This window comes from Tamandua tetradactyla, chromosome 24 (assembly GCF_023851605.1).
Source record: "Tamandua tetradactyla isolate mTamTet1 chromosome 24, mTamTet1.pri, whole genome shotgun sequence".
Taxonomy (NCBI): domain Eukaryota; kingdom Metazoa; phylum Chordata; class Mammalia; order Pilosa; family Myrmecophagidae; genus Tamandua; species Tamandua tetradactyla.
The window spans coordinates 34766589-34788692 of record NC_135350.1 but is presented as its reverse complement, the minus strand read 5'-3'; the positions used below and the strand labels follow the sequence as shown (position 1 = coordinate 34788692).

At 42.5% G+C, this 22104-nt stretch overlaps 1 protein-coding gene across 1 annotated transcript; it reads right to left on the bottom strand.

Annotated features, from left to right (window-relative positions):
• Positions 1-8038: 8038 nt before the first annotated feature.
• LOC143668180 (endogenous retrovirus group K member 10 Gag polyprotein-like) lies at positions 8039-9871 on the bottom strand. Its single transcript, XM_077142802.1, has one exon. It carries the CDS (start codon positions 9869-9871, stop codon positions 8039-8041), a length of 1833 nt encoding a protein of 610 aa, XP_076998917.1.
• Positions 9872-22104: the final 12233 nt, after the last annotated feature.

Here is a 22104-nt window from a genome sequence, read left to right as displayed (position 1 = left end):
AATTCCAAAAGGATCAAGACATGCAACATGGAAGGTAAAAACTTCACTTTCCATGGGACGAGCTTTGACAAGTGAGAGAGCTGAAGCAGGTGGAAATAGGAATAAGTAGAAATCAGCTGGATTTCTGCCCATATCAGTTTTCTTGGCCAGGTACATTTCTACAGTGTATAACATGCTTAAATGTGTGCAATGGCTCTTACTAAGGCATCAATGTCCATACCACTCTCTCAAATATGACAGGAATGATTTACTCCTTAAAGGAAATTAGAAGGTGATTTAAGTGTACTTACAAAAACAAACATATATAAGGGAGAGGAAGAAGAAAGGCAAGTGCATACAAATTCTGAGATCTTTCTTCTGAGACCTCAAATCCCTGGAGTCTTCTCAATAGGTTGAGGGCTTCCCTTGGGTGCACATATGTCCTGGTCTGGTAGTTTGAAGCTGTATGTACCCCAGAAAAGAGCTTAAATTTAACCTATTCCTGTGGGTGTGCATCCATTGTAAGTAAACTCTTATGGTGAGTAAGATCTTAAGTTGAGATATAATACACCTCATTCAGGGTGGGTCTTAATCCTCTCACTGGAGTCCTTTGTAAGAAGATAAAAGACAAAGAGTGCACACAGAAAAAATTCCCTGATGAAGCTGAGAGATGAAACTCAGAGAAGTACGCAACTGGAGCATTTAAAGTTAAGGGAGAGACCAGCAGACGTTACCATGTGCCTGTCCATGCGGCAGAGGAGTTGATGATCACCAGTAGCTAGTCTTCAGGAAGAAGGTATCGTCTTGATGATGCCTTGATTTGGGCATTTTATTGGCCTCAAACTTGCAAACTTGTGAGTTAATAATCCCCATTGTAAAAGCCAATCCATTTCTGGGATACTGCATTTCATCAGCTTTAACAGACTAAAACACCTGTGGTCTCTGCTGAAGATTAAATGCAGCTCCCCACCCCAACAATTTCCACTCATGCAAGCATTCTAATTCCTTCCCATCTTTTTTATTAGCCACAGAAGTGTGGTACAGAACGTTTGATTTCAGCTAAATATTTTTCCTTTTAGTATTTAGAAAACACCATTAATTTAATGACTCTATTTTTAGAACAAATCTGAGTATCCCAACACATAATGGCAATTTATCATTTTCTCTGCACTTATATTGTTTACTTTATTATTTTTCTCACTTTATGTTCCATCCCCAATGGCATTCCTATCTTCTCCCATCCAGCCTTCATATATATGTAATCTGAAAAATATACTTGCTATTTTTATGCTACAAATCTTCATTTGTCTTACTTTTCTACCTAACATGGTGTTTTTTATCTCAATTAACATGACTATATGTAAATCTAGTCCTTTATTTTTAACCAATAAAAAGATTTCTATAATTTGTGTATAATACTTTTACTTATCTATTCTTCCAGTGTTGGGTTTCCTATGTGTTTCTACCCTGCTGAGAAAACTAATTCCCTGAGGTTTTCATCTTCTTTAGTGCTTTCTCTCCCGGGATGGCCCTTCTTAGCATGGTTAGCTTTCTCACTCTAGAGACATCACTTTCCAAAAAAGAGAAATTGCATCTACACAGAGATTCCTTGGGGATGTATGCATGAGAAAGGGACAAAGCATGCACACCCCATAATAAATCATTCCCACCAAAGAATCTGTCCCTTGGGAGCCATATTTTAATCCACTTTTTAATTTTTCATAGATGGGCACCGAATTTTCACTATAGATTCTCAGATTCTTCACCTAAGAGTGTTCATTTATAGTCCTTCTAAAAAATAGCTTCCAATTATTTTGTTCTGAAAGGCAAATATAAGAGGGTGATCTCACTAAAGAAAACAAATGAATAGTCATATCCTCTACAGTATCACAATACATTATGCATAGCTATGTACTTATTCTCCTTAATGATCACCAATGGATAAATGATGCCAAAGACCTCTCATCAAAGTTTTGCCTTTAGCAAATCTATTTTCTTCATAGAGAATCAAGTCATGGAGTCCAAAAACAATTTGCTGAATTCAGGTTTATACATTTACTTTGGATTCATTCCATAAGTTAAAGCAGGCACTGATCCTGGAGATGCCCACCCAACAAAGGTAATTTATTCCATGTAGAGGAGATGGAGAAGGAGGAGCAAATCCCCTAGATGGAGATGGCGCTGATGGACGAGGTGGCGGGACTGGCCCATGACCTGCCTTTGGGTGAGGTTTGGGAGGTCATAGAGTTGATGAGCAATCTGAGGGGCCATACTTCTAAATCCTACTTGGCTTGAATTCTGTTGCAAGCTTTTTGATATTTTCTTTTTTTTGCAGCTTGGCTTCAGCTTATGGTCAGCCTTCAAATTCTTCATCGAATTATGACATGAGTGAAACCAGGGTCTAATCTTTGCCTATGCTAGATGTGTCCATCCACAACACATTAGTGTGGTTTGAGATGTAAATTGCAGTCTTGGATTATTTTACAATGCCAGGATCTGTAATACCATCGCTTAGACATCAACAGCCTTCACAGCTTCTATTCTTTCTTTCCATTCCATTTCTTCCAGCTGGGTCTGTGCATCAACAGGAAAGGTCCTGATTGCTTTGTTTGGTGCCGGAGAATTTGCACGGACCCATTTCTAGTATTTTTAGCAGTACTATTCAGAATAATCTTTATGTCACTGAATCTACTCCATTTTTTTTCTATGTTATGTTTTTCCTAAAGAGACTGGTTATGCTTTTGTTTTATATTTATTATCCTTCCTAAAGATTCATGGCTGCATTTCAACAGCTTACCACTGCACATAATTAGTAATACCGATTTTTTTGTGCCTTCGCTAATGACAGTCATCCGGCCTGAAAAATCAATCATATTTTCTTTAGTATATTGTGTTAAAGATTAGGCAGTGGGAGTCATTACTGGCTGCTGTCCCAGATCCTCTCACTCTGGGCATCTAGCTTTGAATGAAGGTACACTGCAATTGCATTACCTCAGCAGCTGGCATGTTTCAGGGCATATTAAGCCCTCAGTGTTACTCTGTGTCTGTGCATATCCCAAATTTGACAATTGTATGATAATAATGAAATGATGGACTCAGGTCACTGAAAAAAATGTGTTATAATGTAAAATGTATTTTGAAATAATAACAAAAAAAACTTCTGCTCTTCTAACTTTAGAATCCACAAGGAAATTTCTCCATTTAAAGAGAGATGAGAAAATAAAATCCTACATGTTCAGTTTTTCACTTAAGCATCAGAATACAAGGACAGAAGATAAAGCTATACAGAATCAACAAATAATTTAGCTCCTTTACCAGTTTCCATAGCAACTCTACTATAAAAAACTAAGAAGAAAATGCATTCAAAAAATTCAAGCTTTGCCTTGGCCTTGTGTCCGGAGCTTCTTCTCTTGGTCTCTGGTCCCCGGCCGGCGGGGGAAGACGCTGAAGAAAAAGACTCGGACACACTCCTCCAGGTTTGTCGTAAGTGCCAAGTTTTACTGGAGCTAAGCTTACACACCTTGTTACATTTCTCACGCAGGGGGGAGACTCCCTGCGGGGGACAACCTCTATGCGGCCGTCAAGCACGGCTCTCTGCGGGCTGTCTCTCCGACTTCCCGCCCGGGGTCCTAGATATAGTGTGGTGATTACCAATGGCTGAGCTACACGTACAAGGCTGGGATAGGTGGATAGGAGAGGCGGACGTGTACATCATGGGCGGAAGTGACGATCGGGTGCCATCTTGGCCCGAACGTCGGGTATACGTATAAGGCGGAAACAGGATGCGGGCGCCATCTTGGCTCACTCGATGGGCGGGGGGGAACTCTAGGGCAGGCTGCGGCGTGTCCACTAGGCCCGACCCGGGAGGTGGCTCTCCACATCTCCCCCTTTTTTATTCATTTTGACCCAGTGTCTCCATTGATGAGTGTGCTCCCATGAGCCTGAGAGGCCCACTACATGATTTGGTGCTTTGGGGAGTCTGGACTAGGCTCCAGCCATCTTGCGGCTGAACCTCTGGCACCGACCAGAATGCTCACCTCATATAGAGACCGGAGAGCCCGTGAGCTGGAAACCACGTGACTCTCCCTGCAGTGCTTCGCCTCGCAACTGGGTTATGTAGGGGGGCAGGAGAGCGGCAACCAGAGCCGAGAGCGTCATTAGGTGTCTCTGTGCAATGGCCGGAGTCTAGTCTGGCCAGGACCGTGACTCCGCCGTAGAGATCATCCTTTAGACAAAAATTATGACTTCTGGTGCCGCCTTTTACACCCGGGACACGGCCATGGGCTTTGCAGCAGATCCTGTTTTCGAGCGCCCCGCCCTGAGTGGCCGGGACGGGTCATACAGTGAGGGGAAGGACTGGGTAGCAGGACGGTCGTTGCCAGGAGCATCAGGGGCGAGTGACATAGCCAACATAGTGGTGACGCGTAGCTGTTGCTGCGTCTGGAACAAGCGTTCTAACAAACATTTAACAATGAGCAGAGTTACTAAGAGTCCCACTGCTAAAAGAATCCAAGTGGTCAACCTGGGCCAAAAGAACCATGAGGTGACTTGGTCCCACAGTAGCTCGTAGTGGGAAAAGTGGGGTTAAAGTTAGTCTCTCTTCTACTCGGTCGGAGGGTCACTTGCACTGTTGTTGTCATCTTTTCGGTCGTCGCCATCATCAGCAGAGTTGGAGACCGGATCCGGTGGCTCTGGTTGGAGGCTTATCAATTTTCTGGGCAACAGTTCCTTGGCGTCCTCGGGCGACGTCACGGTTCTCACCAGTCTTTCCGGAACCCACACAGGTTGACGTCCTGGTTCCTGGGGAAAAACACAAACAGAGCCTCTGGCCCAACTAAGTACCGGGTCAGGGCCTTTCCATTGTCCTGACAGAATATCTTTCCACCGGACTAGACCTCTATGCGGTGGGCTTGAGGTGGTGTGTTGAAGGGCAGGTGTCACCCCTAGTGGGTTTTCATTTAGAAAATTATATGTAAATAAAGCCACTGACAGTTGAGCCTTCGGGGATAGGCCATGGCTTATTCCCCCTTTTTGTTTTTTGAGCAGGTCTTTAAGAGACCTATGTGCTCTTTCGATGATTCCCTGTCCTTGAGGATTATAAGGGATGCCATGCTTTAATTGCACCTCCATAGTATCACAGAACCTTTGAAAGGTTTGACTGGTGTAAGCTGGTCCATTGTCTGTTTTTAACAATTTTGGCTTGCCCCATGCTGCCCAAGCGGCAAGGCAGTGCGAAATAACCTGGTGAACTTTTTCTCCGGTCTCAGCCGTGGCGAATAGTATTTGGGAGTATGTATCTATAGATACATGTAAATATCTCACTTTGCCAAATTCCGCATGGTGAGTGACATCCATTTGCCAAATGTCACCTGGGATGAGACCTTTGGGGTTGATGCCCAGTGAAGGGGCTGCCTTTTGCTCGGAACAATTATTGCAGGCTCTAACTATATCTCGGGCAGCTGCGCGCGGTATTTGAAACCGTCTGGCCAAGGTGCTTGCATTGACATGAAATTTAGTATGGAATCCCTGTGCTTGCTGATATGGTGTTAGCACTGGGAAAATATGTGGTTGCCGAGTGGCCTTATCTACTAGGCGATTTCCCTGCGCCATGGGACCTGGCAGGCCTGAGTGAGCTCTTATATGGGTTATGAAGAAGGGGCATTGCCGGGAATATATGGTTTCCTGAAGTTTGAGGAAGAATGGTCTTACTGAGGAAGAATGCTTTATAACGCCCACCGTTTCTAAAATATTTACAGAATTCACTACGTAAAGGGAGTCTGATACAATATTTAGAGGATCGGTGATTTCTTTCAGGACAGTGATAATGACTTGTAATTCTACCCACTGAGGTCTTTGTGGTTGAAAAAATACTGTCTTGGGAGTACTCCCTTCTACACAGTATGCTCCTGAACTGGAGCTGGAACCATCCGTGTATACGGTGAGGGCATTCACTAGTGGCTTAGGTGAAGTTATTTTAGGAAAAATTATTGGATGTTGGGTAATAAATTGCAAGAGGGGGTCTTTCGGGTATTGGTTGTCAATATTTCCTGCAAAAATACACCTGAGAATAGCCCATTGGTCTATGCACCCAGTAAGCGTTTCGAGTTGCCGGGAAGAGTATGGCACTCTGAGGTTTTTAGGGTGTTGGCCAAAGTGTTGCACTGCTCTTTTTAGGGCTTCTGAGGCCAATTCTGCAACCGCTGTGGGATAATGTTCTAAACTTTTTCTGGGGGAGATTCCGGGGTGGACCCAGAGTAGTGGTCCTTGTTGCCACAGCACTGCCGTAGGCTGCAGTTCTGTGGGCAGCAGGCAGGCTTCAAAAGGTTCATGGGGGTTTATTCTTTTTATGACAGCGGTGCTGAGTGCCTCCTCTACTTTAGCTAGTGCTCGCCGTGCTTCGGGAGTGAGAAGCCGGGGAGAGGTTATATCTGGGTCTCCTTTCAACAAATCATATAAAGGTGCCAGTGTGGCATTGGGTAGTTTTAAGTATGGGCGAACCCAATTGATATCCCCCATTAGTTTTTGCAGGTCATTTAGGGTCTTAAGAGTGTCTGTTCTAAGAGACACCTTTTGGGGGGAGACTTGAGTGGGCGAAAGCTTCGCTCCCAGGAAGGTGGCATTATCAGCCATTTGAATTTTTTCAGGAGCAATCATGAGATTGGTATTTCTGAGCGTCAGCACTAGATGTGACAGTGCTGCCTGAAGGAGGGGTAAGTCTGCAGAAGTTAGTAAAAGATCGTCCATGTAGTGAACGATTTTCACTCGAGGGAAACGTCGCCGGGTATCAGTTAACCGTGCGGCAACGTACAGTTGACACATAGTAGGGCTATTGGTCATGCCCTGGGGCAGGACTGTCCATTCAAATCGTTGACTAGGCCCTTCCTGGTTAAGGGAAGGTATGGTAAAGGCGAACTTTGGGGTGTCTTCAGGGTGAAGTGGGATTGAAAAAAAACAGTCTTTAAGGTCTAGTATAAAGACAGGCCAATGCTCCGGTAAGGCGGAGAGCAAGGGTAACCCCGTTTGAACAGGTCCTAGGGGTTCCATACAGTTATTAATGGCTCTTAAATCATGTAATAGTCTCCATTTCCCTGATTTTTTCTTTATGACAAATACAGGTGTATTCCAAGGGGATGAGGACGGAATGATATGACCTTCTTTTAGCTGTTCTGATATAAGCGCGTGTAGCGCATTGAGCTTTTCCTGTGGCAAGGGCCACTGAGGCACCCAAATAGGGGTCAATGTTTTCCAAGTTATTTTTATTGGGGTGGGTGGGAATCTTCCCTCAGTGGCCCCCGCGAAAAACCCAGGCCCTGCCTGCCTGGATTGGGTATGGTCTGTACAGGCGCTGGGCGTCCTTGCAGGGAGGCCCCCAATCCTTTTCCGGGGACGTATCCCATACCTTTTAGAAGGTCCTTGGCTGTTTTGGAATAATTAGTTGTTAGGGTAAGATCCATTTGTGTCAGTACGTCTCTTCCCCATAGGGAAACGGGTAAAGCCAGCACGAAAGGCTGAAAAGAGCCGTGATGTCCTTCGTCATCTGCCCAGTGAAGGGCGGAGGCACTTATCATGGGAGCAGAGCACTGCCCGATCCCTGTGAGGATTTCTTCCGCTTTGCATAGCGACCAAGAGGCGGGCCAGTCTTGCTGCCGTATAATAGATCGGTCAGCTCCGGTGTCCAGCAGGCCCAGGAAGGGCCTGCCTTGCACCTTGAGTGTCAACATGGGTCGGTTCTCTAGGGACATATGTAAACCTTCAAAGATTTCCCCAGACGATCCAAATCCTCTGTCTCCCCTTAGGTCGGGTCTGCTTGGAAAGGCAGCATGTAAACTAGGCAGGAGCAGGAGTTGTGCCAATTTATCGCCCTCTGCAATGACTAAGGTGCCTTGCTGTGACTGAACCATGATTTGGGGGGAGCCGGTGAAGTCTGAGTCTACCACGCCTGGTATAACTGTTAGTCCTTTTAGGGCCGTGGACGCTCTCCCTAATATTAACCCAACAGCCCCTTGGGGTAAGGGCCCTTTAAAGGAAGTTTTCACTAGCTGAACACCCATGGAGGGGGTTAATATGAGTCGGGAGGTGGCACAGAGGTCCAATCCTGCGGACCCGGGGGACGCACGGAGCGGAGAGGAGCAGGGCGGGGGCCCTCCGTATTGGGGGGCCCCCTCCGCCCGTTTTTTGAGGGCTGTTCTGGTCTTCCAGAGAGACGCTCCCCTTCTGCGCTGAAGGCTGATCTACAATCTTCCGCACGATGGGGTCCCTTTCTACAGCGGCCACAGAGTTTGCTTTGGACTCGGGGTTCATTTTGCCGCTGATTAGGGGCTCTACCGGGACATTCCCTCTTAAAGTGACCTGGTTTGCCACATCCAAAACAGGTTTTAGGCCTTACCACAGGACCCCCCGAGTCTCCTGTGTCCACATGTAGAGAGCTAGCTAGCATGGCAGCAAGACCTGCATTAGTTAAAGGGCTACCAGCATCTCTACAGAGGCGAACCCAATCTGTCAGGGACTTCCCTCGATTTTGTGCAAGAATAACTTTACATTCTTTATTGCACTGTTCGAATATCATCTGTTTGATAACTGTTTCTGCTACTCCTGGGTCAGAAAAGATTCTTTCTGCTGCGGTCTGCATTTTTGCCACAAAGTCTACAAATGGTTCGGTGGGTCCTTGGTGAATGCTGGTAAGCGAGGCCTGAGCTTCCCCTTCCCCGGTCAGCTTTTTCCATGCTCCCACAAAGCAGCGGAAGACTTGAGCATAGACTTCTTGTGGATACCCCGTCTGATTGTGGGCGTGGGTGCCTTTTCCTAGTAGCATGTCGGCATTCCACCCACCCCGCCTCCCTGCGGCATTCTTTGCCGCTTGTTCTTCCGCTAATTCCTCAAACCACGCTTTCCAGTCGATGTACCGACCTGGAGGCAAGCAAGCACGAGCGAGCTGATAAATGTCTGCGGGCGTGTGGTTTAGTGCCGAGAGGTTCTCAACCATATTTAGAGTGAATGGTGCATTCGGGCCATACTGATGAACAGCTTGTCTTAATTCTTTTAACACTTTATAGTCATAGGCCTCATACTGGTTATTACCGGGAGGATTAATAAGGACTGGAAACATGCCTGTTGGCTGATTAGCACTTATCGCATTAAAAGGGTTCCATCTCCAAAAGAATCTCCCCCTACCAAGAGCTAACGAGCGGCCCTGTGGGGCTGTATACGCGGGCGGCGGAGGTAGGCAAAGTGGTCCCTCCTCCTGCCAGCGCTCCGGAAATTCAGGGTTACCTTCTGGAGGGGGTGAAAAAGAATCATGACAGTTACCCGAGTCGGCCACTAGGGGGAGCCCGTATCGGGGGTCTAAGGCGGAAACACCAGGGCCTCCCCCCAAAGGCCCCCGCGTCACGCTCGCGGGTGCGGGCGGGGCGGAAGGTCGTGGGCAGGTTTCTAGCTCAATTAACGGGTTTTCATTTGTCCCCACACCCTTACCGTCCTCTGATGCTGAGTCCGAGCTGTCTGATGAGGCGCCTGGCTCCGACGGCCTGCCTCTGCAAGAACCGTCCGTAGACGAGGCAGACCGGGCATCTCGTAATGCATCTCGGGCCTGTTCTAGGGCGAGGGTCGGGCCTAGGCCCGTAGCAGCCTCCGCTTCCAGGCAGGCGCGGACAGTCTCCCATACGGGGACCAGGATCGGGTCCATACCTAAACCCGTCCTACGCGCTCGGTCAATATCACGGCCGAGCTTGATCCAAGAGGGCAGAGAAAGGCTCCCAGTGGTGATGAACCAGGGGGCAAAGGTGAAAACATCATCTATAAAGCGCTGAAGGGAGCTTTTTCGTACTGAGATACCCCTGTGCTTTAACAATGTTTTCAGGGAAGACAGTAAAGGTGAACTTTCAGACTGCCCCATGCTTGCAGTCGGCACTAGCTTCAAGCGTGCTCGGTGACGTCTACCGAGCTCTCCCCCAGGGTGGCCTGAGTACCCACGGGCCTTAACCCTCAAGTAAAGCAAAGACACTTACCTCTTCGCGGTGATCAGGCGCGAAGGTTGAGAGGAATCAGGAGAGGCGCGAGGATGTCCCCGTACGGGCCACCACTTGTCCGGAGCTTCTTCTCTTGGTCTCTGGTCCCCGGCCGGCGGGGGAAGACGCTGAAGAAAAAGACTCGGACACACTCCTCCAGGTTTGTCGTAAGTGCCAAGTTTTACTGGAGCTAAGCTTACACACCTTGTTACATTTCTCACGCAGGGGGGAGACTCCCTGCGGGGGACAACCTCTATGCGGCCGTCAAGCACGGCTCTCTGCGGGCTGTCTCTCCGACTTCCCGCCCGGGGTCCTAGATATAGTGTGGTGATTACCAATGGCTGAGCTACACGTACAAGGCTGGGATAGGTGGATAGGAGAGGCGGACGTGTACATCATGGGCGGAAGTGACGATCGGGTGCCATCTTGGCCCGAACGTCGGGTATACGTATAAGGCGGAAACAGGATGCGGGCGCCATCTTGGCTCACTCGATGGGCGGGGGGAACTCTAGGGCAGGCTGCGGCGTGTCCACTAGGCCCGACCCGGGAGGCGGCTCTCCACAGCCTTGATCATTGACACTTTAGCATTCTTTTCTTCAACATTGTGTGTAAAGCAACCAAAGTACACACCCTGGATAGAATTTGGAATTACACATGAAGAACACACTTTAAAAACTTAATTCAGGACTGATATGGCACCACAAATGAAGCAAAAAAATAAAACATTTCTTTTTTAAAACTTGACTAAAAAATTATAAACTATCTGTTTCACAATGACTGAAATCAACTAGTTCACAAATTCCCAGTTTAAAGGGGTTTTTACACAGGCTGTGTCTGTCCCATCTGCTCTTCAGATAAAACATCTTTCATGACATTATCCTGAAAAATTCTTTCTTGACCCTGAGTTCCTGAGGATGAATATATTTCCCAGGTCGTCCCAATAGGGTCAATAGCAGTCTTAAAAGTCTTCAGAATGAATCCTCTGGGACTCTGAGCCTTGAAAATGAAGATGCACTTTGAAATGTGGTGTCCTTGTAGTTCTGAAAGAGGAAAGGTACTGCTGTGACACTCTGTGCTTTATTCTCCCACTGTGGAGTTCTAATGTACACACACAGACACATTCATCTGATCCCTTTGTCACAGCGATGCTTGCAGTTCTACAGCATACTCCTCTCTGGGGCTAGTATCTTTGCATGATGTTTTCTTGCTATTATTTCTAATATTCATAAATGGTTTTTGGCATCCTATTCCGGACCCTTGATAAAGTCTGAAATGCCAAATTGACATTTTCTTTATGCAAAAAATATGACTTTTAAAAAGTTTTATTCTGTTCTCACACATTCTTACTGTTCACTGCTAGTTGTCTTTATGTCTCCCATTAAATTTACTCTTGATATACATTGGAGCATTCTAAATAAAACTTGGTTAAGCACATATTTATTGCCGGTCCCTAAGAGGGAGAGTTGTGAATAATATGGGGTCCCTGCCAATAATGGATTTCTGTGGAGGATTCTGGAGAAAATCACAATTCACAGTAAGTGATGTCAGAAAAGTCTTCTGGGAACTGTTATCCCTGAGCTTTTTTGTTTTTTTTTTGTCCAGGGAAGGAGGAATTATCAACTTAACAAATCAAAAGGAGAATATTTTGGCAGAAGGAATCTCAGATGTGAGAGAATAGAGCTGTGAAAGAGATTGGCAGATACAGGGAAGTGCAAAGATCAACTACTTAATATGTGGCAGGCATGAGAGCAGTGGGCTATGAACTAAAAATATGGTGAGTAATATAAACCAAGGGGTGTTATGTAAAATTTTTTGCAATTTTTTTTATGATTACCTTTGCATGTGATGTGATAGTTTGTTTATATTGGAAGGATGCAATAGAGGGTAGGAAAAAAAAGGTAAGAGACCTGGAGGCCAAGTGAGTCACTGTTATTAATTTAGATAAGAATTTATACATTTGAATATATTTAATAAAAATAGGAACAAGGAGAAGAGCAGAACTCCAATGTGTATTAAGTTGTTTCTATAGAATTTTTGTAATTTTTTTAGTGTGAAATAATTTTAGATTTATGGCAGAGTTGAAAAGACAGTACAGGAAGTTCCCACCTACCCTTCATCCAGCTTCCCCATAACATTTTATATAACATCTTACATAATTGATTACTTAAAATGATCAAAACTTAGAAATTAACATTGGTGAAACATCCTTAAGTTATAGACTTTATCCAAATTTCTTCAGTTTTTCTAGTAATACTTTTTGTTGTTTCATTATCCAATCCAGGGCATCACATTCCATTCCATTGTCATACTACTTCAGTCATTTCCAATTTGTGACTGTTCCTTAATATTTCTTTGTTTTTATGACATAAACATTTTTAAGACTACTCATCAAGTACTTTGCAGAATGCTGCTCAATATGTATTTGTCTATTGTTGTTCAAGTTTGCTAGCTGCTGGAAGGCAACACATCAGAGACGATTGACTTTTAATAAAAGAAGATTTATTTCATTAGTTCTTCCGAGGAAAGGCAGCTAACTTTCAACTGAGGTTCTTTCTTATGCAGGAAGGCACAAGGTGATCTCTGCTGGCCTTCTCTCCAGGCCTCTGGGTTCCAACAACTTTCCCCAGGGTGGTTCCTTTCTGCATCTCCAAAGGCCTGGGCTGAGCTGCGAGTGCTGAGATGAGGTATGCTGAGCTGCTTGGGCTGTGCTGCATCGTGCTCTCTTATTTAACCAACAGCCAATTAAATCAAACATCATTCATTGCCGCAGGCATGACTCATAGACAACTGCAAATGTAATGAGCAACAGATGAGGTTCATGTACCATTGGCTCTTGTCCACAGCAACAGAACTATGTGTTCTCACCTGGCCAAGTGGAGAAATGAATCTAACTACCACATGTCCACCCCTTGTCAACTTGGCAACTACATGCATCACCTTAAACAATATTAAAGTGCAAAAAATTCTCTTCTAGCTGTGGACCTGTGAATCTCAAAACAAGTTATCTGGTGCCAATATGCAAAGGAGGGACAGTCACAGGATCCATAGGGAGAAATTGGAAGGAAAACCTGCAGGGCAAACACCTTTGGATTTCAAAGTCTGAAAGTCATTTATTCATTGGCTTTAGAAAGTGGCAGTCCCATCCTTTCCAAGGGCCTATTCAGTGGCCCACCTCTTTCTGAATCAACCTCAAAAAACATTGAGAAGACCACCTTTGTCTTGGCTCCACTCTCTCCAGTCACTGGGAGCCACGCCTGGGCTCTCTGCCACTTCTGGGGCACATCCTCAAACCCTCCATGTGGTGGCAGCCAGGCTGTCCCCAGTCCCCAAGGAGCATGCTGTACCTTCTCAAAGGCCTGAGGCAGCACAACTCCTCCACTGCAATGAGATGAGACTCATCCACTGCCCTCAGGGCAAACTCACCCTCTCCATGTATATGGGTGCATCCAATCTCCTGGCCAAAGTTCCCTGGCTTCAGACCCAAGCTTCCATGGTTTTCACTCTGCAAACTCCAATTTGTCTCTTTTGTGTCCCCCTTTGTCCAGATTGGCAATGTTTCCATTTACACCAACAGTCTCTTCAAGCACTCCCGGACTTCTCCATCACTCTCTTCACAGTTCCTCCAAAATCTTCCCCTTAGCCATCCAAAAAAGCATTCTAACATATCTGGTATTTGCAAACTGCAGCAGCACCCCACTCCTGGTGCCAAAATCTGTTCTAGTTTGCTAGCTGCCAGAATGCAATATACCAGAAACAGAATGGCCTTTAAAAGGAGAATTTAATAAATTGCTAGTTTATAGTTCTAAGGCTGAGAAAATGAACCAATTAAACAAGTCCATAGAAATGTCCAATCAAAGGCATCCATCCAGTGAAAGATACCTTGATTCAAGAAGGTTGATGACATTCAGGGTTTCTCTCTCAAGTGGAAGGGAACTTGGGAAACACAGTCCAAGTTTCTGTCTCATCCGGAAAGGCACATGGTGAACACAGTCAGATTCCCTCTCTCATCTGGAAGAGCACATGGCAAACACGGCATCATCTCCTAGTTTCTTCTCCTGGCTTCCTGTTTCATGAAGCTCCCTGGGAGGCATTTTCCTTCTTCATGTCCAAAAGTCACTAGCTAGTAGACTCCGCCCTCATGGCTATGTCATTCTGCTTTGCTCTCTCTTAATCACCTTCATTCTCCAAAATGTTTCCTCTTTTATAGGACTTCAGAAACTAATCAAGACCCACCCTAATGAGTGGAGAAATGTTGTCACCTAATCCAGCGTAACACCACTCTTGATCAAATCACATCTCCAGGGAGATAATCTAATTACAGTCTCAAACACAGGATTGAATAGGGATTAGAAGAAAAGGCTGCCTTTACAAAATGGGACTAGGATTAAAACATGGTTTTTCTAAGGTACATAAATCATTTCAAACCAGCACATTCCAACCTCTGGACCCTAAAAAAGACATGTTTTTCCAATATACAAAATACATTCATTCCATCACAATATCAGAAAACTTTAAAGCATTTCAGTAACAATCAAATGCAATACAAGATTAAAACCAGTACGAAGTCTCATCAACGTTAGATACAAGCATGGTCTGTACTCAGGCAAATTCTCCTCTGTCTCTGGACCTTCAAAAACTCATAACAAGTTATTTGCTGCCAACATACAAAGGATGAACAGTCATAGGATACATATATGCATTTCCATAGGGAGGAAAGAACACAGGGGTCACCGGACCCACACAGTTTGGAAAACCCGCAGGGCAAAGTCCATTAGATTTCAAAGTCTGACAGAAATTTATTTCAGGGCTTTAGAAAGCAGCAGTCCCACCCTTTCCAAGGGCTTATGCAGAGGTCTGCTTCTCTGAAAATGCAAACTTGGGATGCTCTGGACCTGGGAAAGGAATACCACAAAGGTCAAACCCCTTTCTTATAGGATCACATCAGAAGATTCATGATATTGCTGTGTCTTACTACTGATAATTCTAATCTTGGTCCCTTTGTTAAGGTGATATCTATCAGTTTTCTCCCTTGAAAAGTGTGCCAGCTTGAAAATATTATGTACTCCAGAAAAGCCATGTTTAAATTTGATCCAATCTTGTGGAAGCAGCTGTTTCTTTTAATCCTGGTTCAGTATTGTAGTTCAGAAACTTTTGAAATGATGCTCTCCACGAAGATAGGCATACTCAATTGTGGGTGTGATCTTTTGATTAGATGTAGATGTGACTCTCCCCATTCAGGGTGGGTCTTGGTGAATTTACTGGAATCCCTTAAAAGAGGAAACATTTGGGAGAGGGCCAGAAATGACAGCACAGACAGAAACTTCAGAGCAGAACTGATACAGATGCCAAGACATGGGAGAAGAGACAGGGATGTTTGGATATACTTGGAGTCCAGCAGACATTGCCATGAGATGTTAAGCAAGCCAGAACTTGGAGAGAGCTAAGGGAAACCAAGAGATGAAAGCCAGCCTTGGAGAAGAAAAGTGAAGAACCCCACAGGAACAGAAGCTTAAATCAAAGGAGCTGAGGGGCGAGGGACCAGCAGATGCCAGCCACGTGACTACACAGCTGACAGAGGTGTTCCTGACTCATCAGCCTTCCTTGAATTAAGACATCTTTCCCTAGATGCCTGAGTTTGGATAATTTTATAGTCTTAAAACTGTAGACTTGTAACTTATTAAATTCCCTTTTTTAAAAGCCATTCCAGTTCTGGTCACATTCCAACAGCTTATAAACTACTACAGAAGGTCATTATATTTTTTCCTCTAAACTCTATTTGTTAGAAGCAAACTCACTCAAGAGAAGGAGAATTAAGCTCCAACTCTAGAATCCGTGGACATATGCTAAAACCAGCAGAGAAACTAAATATTTATGGGAGGGGGCTAATATATCTTTGCATGTTTCATCAGCTAATTTTAATGTTCATCAGTGGATCTTGCCTGTAGCAATTACTGTCATGTTCTAAAGGTGATTTCCTATTTCCCTTATTCCTGCTGTATTTATTAACTGGAATTATTTTGTAAGAGAGACTTGTCCCTCCTTCTACGTTTGCATATGTAGTTATTTATATAGATTTATTTATATCAGCTAGGCTCAGGCATACCTATTTTATTCTTTAGGTTATAATCAAGTGTCATGTTACTTATTGTTATTCAAATTATTCCAACTTTGACCTTTGGAAGCTCTTTCAGGTTAACTCTTTTGTCCCTTTGGCATGCCCCCATTCCTTTACTTAAAAGCACTTTCTTACTTTTGCACCAAAAGTGTGTCTATAATTTACCCTACCCCCATCCTAGAACTAGCCAAGGAGTTCTGAGTCCTTTTATTTGAGAAGGGAAATGAAGAAAGAGCTAGGTGCTAAGTGAACTTTTTGCTACTCTGGCATCCCTTCTACAAGGTCTTCTCAGTGAACAGATTGAGGAAAATATATGTTTGTATACTCAACCATTATTCTTCTATCTAGCTGTATGTATGTACAGGTGTGCAGGTATGTGCATGTGTACTGTTAAAAAATTTTAAACAAGATGTCAATAATCGGAATATATCTGAGAAGTTCACAATTTATGGATTGGACATTGTTCTAGTTTGCTAGCTGCCGGAATGCATCACACCAGAGATGGATTGGCTTTTAATAAAAGGGGATTTATTTTGTTGGTTCTTCAGAGGAAAGGCAGCTAACTTTCCACTGAGGTTCTTTCTTACGTGGAAGGCACAAGATGGTCTCTGCTGGTCTTCTCTCCAGGCCCCTGGGTTCCAACAACTTTCCCCGGGGTGACTTCTTTCTGCATCTCCAAAGGCCTGGGCTGAGCTGCAAGTGCTGAGATGAGGAATGCCGAGCTGCTTAGCAGTGCTACGTTGCAATCTCTCATTTAAGCACCAGCCAATTAAGTTAAACATCACTCATTGCAGCAGACATGCCTCCTAGCCGACTGCAGATGTAATTAGCAACAGATGAGGTTCACGCACCGTTGGCTTATGTCCGCAGCAACAAGACTAGGTATGCTCACCTGGCCAAGTTGACAACTGAATCTAACTAACACAGACATCATCCAAACCACACATGGAAAAGAGCTCTACTGAGGGTATCTGTGTATAAGGCAAACACAGAAATAAGCAAGGAGATGTCCTGACTATCTGATAAGTTTCCATTTTTCATAAGGATTCTTACAAAACAGGGAGCAGCTATACCCTGATTAGTATGGTAGGCTTTTCCTTTCTGATAAGCTATCTCTATTGACCAAACTGATTTATCATCAGGTATTGCTTATCTGCAATTCTGTAGGGTACATTCTATTGTTCTATTTTCTCAGACAGCCCCTGCAAGTCAATTGTTTTTGTTTTCTAGAAAATCTTCTCTCAGAAAAGGGCCCAATGTGAGAGGTCATTTTACTTTACTTAATCCACATGTCATTAATATGAATTTGTATCGATGTCTCAGACTTCAGTTTGGCACCAAAGTGCTCATTCTAGCATTCCTCATTTATTTATTTGCGTTCTCTTTCTCTAAAAATGAGAAACCTGACCCTCATTGCCTGTTATCTAGTTACTTATATGTTCAAGCCTAGTCTATATATAAAGTGATTTCACAGTTGCTAATATGGACAAAATCATTGATAGGCTACTTTTGGATTCATCATCTATGAATATGAGTTTATGAATAAATGACTTATGCTTTCTAATTCATATTTAAATATTTAGCGGTTGTTTAATTTCTGTTGTTTCTGTTACAAATTATTACACACTTGCCTTAAAACAACTCTAATTTATTATTTTAAGGCTCTAGAAGTCAAAAGTCTATAATAGGTCAATGGGGATGGTCTAGAGGGGAATTATTTCCTTGTAATTTTCAGCTTCTAAAGGTTGCCCACTTTCCTTGGCTCTTGGTCCTGTATCACTCTAACCTTTGCTTCCATTCTCACATCTCCTCTCTGATTCTTGCCCTCCTGTTTCCCTCTTTTAAGTTTCTTATCATTTTATGGGACAAAATTGTATAATCTGGGATAATCTCTCATGTTAAAATCCTTAATAACAACTGCATAGTCTTTTTTTTTTTCCATTCAAGGTATCATATTCACATGTTTCTAGGATTATAATGTGGTGAACATTGTGGTCCATTAGTTTGCCTACCATGGGGTATACTGGAATTTCTAATATACATTAAAGTAATAGTAGTTGCTATAGCAAATAAATTCCAAAGTTTGTAGGGTTTCACACAACAGAAATTTATTTCTTACTTGCAAAATTACAAAAAATAATTGGTAGACCATTATTTGATGAATAGTGTGAGTCAGTGATGTAGGTTCCTTCTAGATTATGACTCTACCATTTTCAAAACGACATTTCCAAATTTACCACAAAAGGAGGAAGATCATGGACAAAACACCAATGCCATTGCAAAGTTTAAGTGGGTCAAGCATTTGCTTAGTCCCTATCATTTCTGACTAGCCACATGCCTAGCTTGCCTCCTATAAGATTCAAGAGTATAAAATAGCTATGTATTCAACAGCATGAAGCAATGGGTTTGGTGAACAGCTATCTGATCTCTGCAGGTCAGTAGGTTTACAAAGTAAAAGAAAAAAGACATTCCAGAATCTTATAAAGGAATAATAGTCCAATCATCTGAGAAAAGCATGAGAATAGAAAATAAGAAAAATTAATTCTAAATTGCAAGGTTATGAGATGAGGTAGATAGCATAAAGATGAATTAAACATCTCAAAAACACTATAGGATGTGTCAAATTTTATTTGCTCTTAAGTCCAGACTAGGTTTAGACCCACACAGGAATTCATATAGCTCCTGATAAGAAGAGATACTTTAAAAAAAAGTTAATATTTCATAGAAGCTCTGAGTTTCAAGAAATATTAGTATTATCAAAAATGTTTTATTACTATTTATATAGGATGGCAAAATGCTTGTTCATTTAATACAGTCAATTGCATATTTAATTCAACAGTATCTTTGATGAGGAAAATTCTGCATGAGAATTATTCTTTATTTCCAAATGAGCCAAGAGTAATATTCATTTACAATCTAAATGGAATTTTTCCTGTCACCATGGAAATTCATGATGGTTACGTTTCCTAACTCCTAATCTACTAATCCTAGACTATTTCTCCATTTACATCATTTCTCCTCCAGCAATGTATTGAAGAGACATTATATGACTCCAAGAATACTAATCAATCCTTAATGACTTGATAGGGTTCTTTGTAAATCAGTTCCTACAGAGAAAGCATGGGGTTTTCTTTGAGGTGTCTCCATTGCTCAAGGAACTTGAGACAGCACTGAATTCCATCAAGGCAGACTGTTTTTGTTGTCAGTCTTGTATATGTTCCTAGAATCTTCAAGGTTTGCCCAACTTTAAGTGCTATAGAAGAACATTTTGTAATCAGGTAGAACTAAGGATAATGTAGACACATAAAAATGTATGTAACAGCTGTCCATGACACTATATTTTCCTTGCTAATAGAGCAACATCTGACAATTTATTTAAAAGGAAATCAGAAATCCAACTCCTGTAGCATGGAGTGAATTAATTTGACATTTAAATGCATTTAGGTAATGATACCAATCCAATTATATGGAATGAAATTTGAAAGAGAAAAATGATTGCTAGGGTTGCCACAAATTGTGGAAAGTAAAAGAAAATAGCATGAACCTTTAAAGAGTGTTTCTCTTTGCAATAAAGAGTTCATTAAAAGCAAGGGAAAATGTAAACATCAAATACTATATCAAAGCATGAACTTTCTACATTATTTGGTTTTTCTTAAAGAAACACGAAGAAATGTCATGGAAATTATGACACATTACTAATTTTTTTAAAAATTCAAGAAGAGCTCTATGTTTCTTTATTTTTATTTGCTTTTTCTCACTTATCATTCATATGCATAATTCTCCTAGTATAGCATTTGTTGTTTTCATTATATGTGCTGCTGTTATAGTAAATATTTTCTTTCCTAATGTGTCCCTCTTTGTCATTTTAAAATCACTATAATCATACATGCAAAACTCCAAAGTTTACCAGGCACTAGATTTTATTCTAAAATTTTTCACTATTCCAAGCTATGTGTCAACTTTACATAATAATAGAAAGAAAACGGGGCAAAAATGCAATTAAGACATTGCATTTATAAACTGGACTTAGAATCTTTTATAAGTAGCAGTGATAAACATTCTGGCAGTAATTTGGGCCTTATTTTTCACTCGAAAGTAATGCATACTTAGGGAGCATTCCTTTCAAATTGTTAGTATAAATTTTTTATTCATGTCAAAAGGGTGTAATATTTAAAATTGGAGAAATGGCATAGGCACATTTTTTTGTCTTTTATTTTTTTGTCCTTTTTGGTTTTTTACACACACCCTCAAGTAACTACATTTTAGGTAACAAAGCAGATTTTTTCACCAATGAAGTCACAGACTTGATGAATCCAAAATTTTGCCCTCTGCAAAGCGTGGCAGTAAAAGAATCAACTTAAATAAAATTCTACAGATGGTCAAAATCTATTTTCTGGCTTTTCAACTGGTTTTTCAAAATTTATTTTCTGGTTTTTCAACTGATCTTCTATGCGCTTTACCAGAAAAATCCCCAAGACAAAAAATTCTGATGTGGGTGTCAAGGAATTGATACTAAGTGAGAAAAATCTACTCTGGGATGTAAGGACTCTAAATTGGAACATGCAGGTTATATATATAAAATACGTGAAAAAATGCCAATAGCAATAGATAATGCTCATGGAATTCTATGCTAGACTCTCTTTGGCTCATATGCCTATCCTGTCATGGAATGTGAATGATACTGGCCAGTTGCATATATGCAATTCAGCAAATGCTTCTTAATAATACATGGGATGAGTCCACTTGTGTGGAAATAATGGTTCTGCCAATTAGAGTATATTCTTAGGCAAATTAATATAATCTATTAGATTAGATGTGTAAAGCCTCTACTATAACATCTGGTATGTATTAATGTCTGTTATGCAATTATTCTACTCTCAGACTAAATCTCTTACCACACAAAATAAGTTATTACTATGCATGTACCTCTCAGCTACATATTAATACACTTGGATTATTCTCAAAATTGGGTTAAGGGACTGAACACCGTGCAGAATCCAGCAGTAAAACTGATGACAAACATATTTCTCCCTGGCTCCATTATGTAACAGCAGCCCTACCTCCTCCTGATGATCAGAAACAATTATGCTTGCTAAAATAATGGTTCCTCATCTTGCCTGTTGGTTCCTTGACACAAGCATTCCAAAGTGAGTAGGCTGCTCACATAGCTTAGCTTATGAACTTTTGCTATGACCTGTGCCAGAATTATCCCTACTTAAGGAATCAGGTCTTGAATCCCACAAAGCTCAGAAGTGCAAATTCCCACAATCAGTCCAGTCAGGTCTCTCCTACTTCCATCCCTTGGTCCACAGACTTCTGTATTCTCCCTACTGGAAGCATAATCCATATAATGGTCTCTGATTCAAAGTGAATGAAGCATCACGGAGACTGTCATACATTCCATCCTTGAGGCGTAATGGCTTTGAGCTGACACTGCAGCTGTGCCTTCATCAGGACATTCTTACACTCTCTCATACAACAGTTGTGGGCCTGCACGTGGAACTCCCTTGCTGTAAACTGTTCTGACATCATGTTAAATGGTATTTTATGCAGGTAGATCAAACACTCTGTAAGCTTTCATATAACAGCGCTGGCTCAGGCCCCGAAGGCAGAAAAGACAAGTGCATATCCAGAATGAGTATTTCTGTCAGAATGATTCGCCAGTCCTTCTACAGCTGCAGTACTTAAAGTGGTTTATTTGTGACTGTTGCTGACAGGTTGGACATTTAGTGCTAACATTAGATAGGTCAGCTGCTGTCCATGCATAGTTTCCATCCCTGCCACCATGGCTCACCACAACGTTTGGGTGGCTGATGGCAAAGATTGACTGAGGTCAACTGCTTATTACTTTCTAATACTCGGACAGCTAATGCCTCTTGCATAGTAGATGCTTCCTGTTGGGCTTTATCATGTGATATGATGATCTTCACATTTTGTACCCACACCCAAATATAAAAGCACACGTGCTTTTATCCCGGACCTTGATATTACATTATTTCTTCTTCT

Excerpts from the sequence above, each read along its gene's own strand:
- LOC143668180 (XM_077142802.1), bottom strand. The coding sequence starts at position 9,871 with ATGGGGCAGTCTGAAAGTTCACCTTTACTGTCTTCCCTGAAAACATTG.